We start from the raw sequence: 6,423 nt of genomic DNA, 5'->3' as shown, positions 1-6,423 counted from the left end.
ATTTTTACAATAACAGATATGATACTTTTTCCTTCTCCCCTTTTTTTCTTTTCTTTCCAGTTCATCAACCCCCCCTTTTTTTTTTTTACTAATTTTGAACTATTTTTATCTACTTTTCATTTTTTTCCTATCCATTTATTTATTTGGTGCTGAGGATCAAATTCAGATAGGGGCTCTACCACAAAGTTATATACATCACTGATACTTCTTTATTATTCAAATAGATATACGTTTGAGGACCTATGTCCCAAGTAACTTTAATATTACTAATTACCTGTTGAGTACAAAAGAATTCTCTAAACAAACTTTTTCAGCTTGCTTTTATGATATCTTTACCAGTCCCTTAAAGAGAAAACAGTATGATATTGTTTGTTATAAAGAATTGGGGCTTACATTTTTCCTCATATATTTGGTCTGCCCCTATGCAAACTTGGAAAATTTCCTTCACCTCTCTGAACTGAGCTTATGTATTAATTAGTATTGGACCTACCTACATTTCCTACTCACGCTGGTGAATTTGAAGTGAAGTTTCCCACGAAATAGTGCTTTATCAACTTGAACCTGCAGCCCAACTGCTACCTATTGTTTCCCATTCAAAGGGTGAGAAAAAAAACCCAGCTGTCCTTTCTCTCTCTTCCTTTCTCTCTCTTCTTTTCTATCCCTTCCCTCTCCATTCATTTGTTCCTGCTAAATTCTTGAATGTATCACAGAGGAAAATAGTAAGTAAACAAATAGTTCATAATCAAAGGTGCTCTGTTAACGACAGAGCAAAAATCAGGATTCAAAGTACCTCAACATTCAAAGTAGCAGAAAAATTTCAATATCCACAGGCAAATTGGGGCCTCCGGGGAGCCTGGATTCTAAAAAATAGAAGAGAACAGTCTTTTGAAAGAGGTAGAAACAAAGGCTTTTCAAGCACTCAGGAATCCCTTGGAGACCGGAATATTACCCTGGCAAAGTTATTAAAGTTGATTTCCGCAAACTATTTACTTGAGGGCCATGTAAGGACAGCTGTTTATTCCCCCTGACGTTACATTTATTTTGAAGATCATAGTTTGAAACGCCTAGTAATTGCTAAGTATCTTTTCTATCAAAGACCTGTAGACTACAAGACCAACTTTTTATTTTAAACCTTTCAAGAGAAAGGATTAAAATGTTGGTTCCTGGTATGCAAAGGAAGACTACACATTTGCTTGCTGCATTTAAAATGACATCATATAATTACCTCTTCTCTGAGTTTAAAGATATATTTTGGAAAACTATTGCATACTTTCAGAGTCGTTGACAATGAACTTCTAATTTAAACAAGCATAACATTTGCTGATTAATGCTACTCTAGACTTAGTTTGGAGCTTGGGACTTTCTTTCAGTAGCAATGTTGTTTAAAAATATTTTTTAAACTGTAGGCAGCTAACATCCAGGCCAGAAGCCTTGGTCCAGGACAAAGCATGCATGGAAGGATTTGCTTGGGAAAGTGGTGGTTTATAGCATAACATCTAATTGCCTGTGTTTGTGCCAAGGATGTTTCCTTTCTTTTTTCCTTTTTATAGGCGATCACAATAGTGACATGTTTAATATTGATGAGTTTGACCTCCTGGGAGTTATAGTATATGCACCCTTTTAAAATACAAATGCTGTTTAATTTATATGGTAAGCACATCCAATTTTGGAGATTAGCATTTTAATCAACTCTAATCTTAGTATTTTCAGCTTCTTCTACCTCTCCTATTTCTGTCCAAAAAATGTTTGATAAACCCACTTTGGAAGAGACAGTTGGCATCTGGTGCTGAAGAAACAAGGTCTATGTGAAAAGAATGCAAAACGGTATGTCGTAACCTTTGTTAGCCCACATACACAAGCACGTTAGTGTTCAAGATGATCAGTTATTCAAGAAGCAGAACAATCCACTCATGCAACAAGTATTTCATGGTAGAATTATGATGTGGCAGATAGAGGGAAAGGTGCAATTGGCTGTGATGTCATGGCATCTCTAACTTGCTATTGGGATCTGCTTTGCTTCATTACGTTGGATTCATTTTTTATTTATTTTTTCTGATTGCAGCTTTAAAGTTACAACCCACCAGTGCTTAGGGAGAGGATAATGCATCCTTGTTGGCTTGATGGAGATAAATGGCCAGGCATGGTGGTGCATATCTGTAATCCCCGCGTTTGGGAGGCTGAGCAGAGGGAGGGATCGCGGGTCAGTTCAAGGCCAGGCTGCACCACCCAGCAAGGACACTATTGGAGGGGAGGTGGGGGGGTGGGCAAAGAAGTCGGTCTCAGAAACCCAGGGAGCATTTTGCGCGCCAGGTTTAGGGAGGAGCCTAGGGGGCCCCGAGGGGGCGGCGGCAATGGGCGGGGAGCCAGGCCTCGGCTGCGTCCTGTGCAGCCATTGGCGGGGAGTGCGCGCTGCACTGAGCATGATCGAGCCCGCCGGCCAGGGCCGCAGCCACCGCCGCAAGGACGGCAGCCGCGAGAACCGGCGCACATTATGCAAAGCGGCGGCAGCAGCAGATGTGAACCGGACCAGCTGGGTGCTCTTCGGCCTCCCCTTCCCTCGGCTGGCCCAGCTGCCGGACTTGTCCCCGAGGCTGCCCTGGTCCTGGCCGGGGCCACGATGGCCTGAGTACCTTAGGAGCAGCGGGCGCAGCAGCGGGATTGCAACATGGGAAATCAGGATGGGAAGCTGAAGAGGAGCGCAGGTGATGCTTCCCACGAAGGCGGCGGCGGCGGCGGCGGCGCCGAGGATGCTGCGCGGCCCAGGGATGCGGAAACCACAAAGAAGGGGAGCGGGAGCAAGAAGGCGCTGGGCAAGCACGGCAAGGGGGGAGGGGGCGGCGGCGGGGAGCCGGGCAAGAAGAAGAGCAAGTCGGATTCCAGAGCCTCGGTGTTTTCCAACCTGCGGATAAGGAAGAACCTTTCCAAGGGGAAAGGGGCCAGCGACTCCCGCGAAGATGTGCTGGATTCTCAGGCCCTGCAGATCGGGGAGCTGGACAGCGCTCAGTCCCTGGTTACTAAGACTCCGGACCTCAGCCTCTCGGCCGAGGAGACGGGCCTGTCGGATACAGAGTGTGTGGACCCTTTTGAGGTGACCCGTCTAGGTAGCCCTAGGCCGGCCCAGGCTAGGGAAGGGGTCCAGGCGGTCGCAGAGGATTTGGAAACTGCGGCAGGGGCTCAGGATGGACAAAGGACCAGTTCTGGCTCGGACACGGACATCTATAGCTTCCATTCGGCTACGGAGCAGGAGGATTTGCTTTCCGACATCCAGCAGGCAATCCGCCTGCAGCACCAACAGCAGCACCACCAGCAGCTGCTGCTCCAAGACTCGGAGGAGCCCGCAGCGCCCCCCACTGCCGCCTTCCTGGGCCTGGATGGGTTCCTGCTGGGACCCAGCGGCGGAGTTGTTGGGGAGGCCCCGGGCCGCGGGGACGCCGCCGATCAGACCTTGTCCGCGCTCTCCGCCTTGCCCGAGAGCCAGGCCAGCGAGCCCCCCGCGGCGCGCGAGTCCCCGGCCTCCCCGCGAGACCGCTTCGCCTCCGAAGCGCTCAGCTTCTCCACCGCCCAGTCGGCCGCCGCCGACTCCCCCTCGTCCGCTGCCTTCGCGTTTCCCGAGGCTGGGGCTGGCGAGGAGGCAGCCGGAGCCCTCGTACCCGGGGCTGGGGACACAGACGAGGAGGGCGAGGAGGATGCTTTTGAGGATGCTCCCCGAGGCTCTCCCGGAGAGGAGTGGGGTCCAGAGGTGGCCGAGGCCCCGCAGAGACTGGAAGAAGAGCCGGAGGAGCGCACTCCAGGGCCCGCTCTCCCCGCAGCCGCCTCCCTGCCCAGTAGCCCCGCGCCCAGCCCGCGCTGCTTCAAGCCCTACCCGCTCATCAACCCCTGCTACATCAAGACCACCACCCGGCAGCTCAGCTCTCCCAACCACTCCCCCTCCCAGTCCCCCAGCCAGAGCCCCAGGATCAAGAGGCGCCTGGAGTCCTCCCTGAGCCGAGGCTCCAGGGCTGGCTTGGCCTCTGTGGCAGCCCCGGCTAAGAAGCACCGGGTGGACGGCGGCCTGGCCGGGGGACTCAGCCGCTCCGCAGACTGGACGGACGAGCTGGGCGCCCGCGCGCCTGGGGCCGGAGGCTCCGCGCACCTGCTGGGGCGCGGGGCGACAACGGATCCCAGCGGTGGCGGGTCCCCAGCTCGGACGGCCACGGCGACTGGGACGCCAGCGACGGCGGATGGCTTCCAAAACGTGTTCACAGGTGAGCGCGCCTATCCGCGCTCCTCCCGGCGGCAGGTCGCCTGCCAATCAGGGCCTTCCCCTGCCACCCGCCCTGCCCGCGCTCTCCCAGGCCTCGGCTTGGCCGCCGGGCCGCCCAGCCCCCCACAATGCAATGCCTGGGTCTCTGGTGAATTGTTCTTTTTCTTTTAGTTGAAATTGAGTGATAAAGGGAACGATTTCGTTGCGTTTGTTCGAAGTCATCTCGGGAAAGGGCTGTTCTACTCATTTCCCGAAATATTTGCTCTCTAATGTTTCACGGTTCTCCTAAGGAGATGAACTCCTTTTGCGCCCTGTTACTTGTTTGCCTAGCTCTTCCTGCGAGCTTTAAAAGAAGAAAATCGCTCATGATCCTTCTCAAGCGTTGGTGTTGGAGGCACAGATTATGTATTTCAGAATATTATACAGGTGATATCTGTCCTCTTCAATATGCATACAGCTATCTATCTGTCTAGATAGATGTATATGAGTAGAGGAGCATATGCACATATATATCGCATATATTTCTGCCACATATATATGTGACATGTATATGTATATCACGCATCTGTGAAATATACATGTATATATCTATATATACCAAGCATATATGTAGTGTCATCAGTTTAGATATGAGTATTTTGTGAAGCTAAGTAATCACTCCTGTTTGCTAATGCAAACAAATCTGATATGTGCTTCTAGAAAATGAATATATGATAGGATATTAGGGACATTTTCGTTTGGCTTCTCGAGCCAATGAGAACAGGCTATCATGCGGAAGTAGGGAAGGTGAGAAGCCAAAGCACTTCCAGTTGATGGCTCTGTTCCTCGGAGATGTCTGTAGGTACAAAGTACAGCTGAAGGGTGGTTTATTGTGAAATTGTGGAGTAGTATAGTGAGTTTATCCTTTCAGATAGGTCTTCACTGTAAGAGTTCGTGCACAGCGTCATTTCCCATTCACTAAAAATCTACTGCTGATGATTGAATGAAATGTAGTGTAAGAATTTAATGAACAAGAAGAAATACAAACATGTCAGTGCTGATAGGTTTGTGATAAATATTTGAATAATTAAAATTCAAATGCAGCTTTTAAAGTCATGTTTTTATTTTAACAACAAAGTTAACTAGATGTGACAGACGAGTGACACTTGCCCATTATCCTAGGACTTTGAGCCAGAGGCAGGAAGAAGAGGTGGAGGCCAGCCTGGGCTACTTAAGAAGTTGAACTTGCTATACTTGAATTTATCCTTACTTTATACTTAGCCAAAGCTACATCATAAAAACTTGACCAGCCAACTTGACTTAGCTACTAAGCCACTACCTTGCTATCTATCTACCCACATATCTAAGAAAACATTCACCATATAAATTGCTGTGATGAATTTTCTGACATAGTGCCCAAGTAAGAGACCCTGAGTTCAAACCCCAGTGCCAATAAAGAGGAAAGCTATTTCTTAGAGTGGCTGTTAATGTTGTGGTGGCAACTTTTATTGTTTATCTTTTTAGAATCTTGAAAGTAGTTTCTTTTTTTTTTGGGGGGGGGTCCGGTCGTGGGGCCTGAACACTGGGCCTGCATGCTGTCCCTCAGTTCTTCAGCTCAAAGCTAGTGCTCTACCACTTGAGCCACAGGGCCACTTCCGGCTTTCTTCTTTTTGCTTATGTGGTGCTGGGGAATCGAACCCAGGGCCTCATGCATGCAAGGCAAGTGCTCTACCACTGAGCCACCTTCCCAGCCCCTTGAAAGTAGTTTCTATCCACTATTTAGGCCATTTTTTTTACTCTTTCTTTACTATTCCTTATTTTTATCTTTTTATTTATTTATTTATTCCAGTTGTGGGGCTTGAACTTTGGGCCTGGGCACTGTCCCTGAGCTCTTCAGCTCAAGGTGAGCACTCTACCACTTCAGCCACAGTGACACTTCTGGTTTTCTTGCGGTTAATTGGAGATGAGTCTTAGAGACTTCCCTGCCTGGGCTGGCTTTGAACCAACTATTCCTTATTTTATAGAGTTAGTTTAAAGGAACATTTATAGGAATTTAAAACTACCACACAGATTATGTTTTTTTTTTATTTTTTTATTTTTATTTTTGGGTCCGGTCGTGGGGCCTGAACTCTGGGCCTGGGCACTGTCCCTCAGCTCTTCAGCTCAAGGCTAGCGCTCTACCACTTGAGCCACAGCACCAC

General features: G+C 48.7%; 1 protein-coding gene across 1 annotated transcript in view; it reads left to right on the top strand.

The window, feature by feature from the left end:
- The first annotated feature begins 2,665 nt into the window (after positions 1-2,665).
- Positions 2,666-6,423, top strand: part of Fmn2 (formin 2) — a 170,115-nt gene continuing 166,357 nt past the window's right edge. Inside the window, exon 1 of the mRNA XM_013015633.1 lies at positions 2,666-4,244. Coding sequence (XP_012871087.1) covers positions 2,666-4,244 — 1,579 coding nt within the window. The remainder of the gene's footprint in view (positions 4,245-6,423) is intronic.

The sequence above is a fragment of the Dipodomys ordii genome, unplaced genomic scaffold, assembly GCF_000151885.1.
Source record: "Dipodomys ordii isolate 6190 unplaced genomic scaffold, Dord_2.0 Scaffold27, whole genome shotgun sequence".
NCBI lineage: Eukaryota > Metazoa > Chordata > Mammalia > Rodentia > Heteromyidae > Dipodomys > Dipodomys ordii.
The sequence above is the reverse complement of the archived record's forward strand: the minus strand, read 5'-3'. Positions and strand labels throughout refer to the sequence as shown.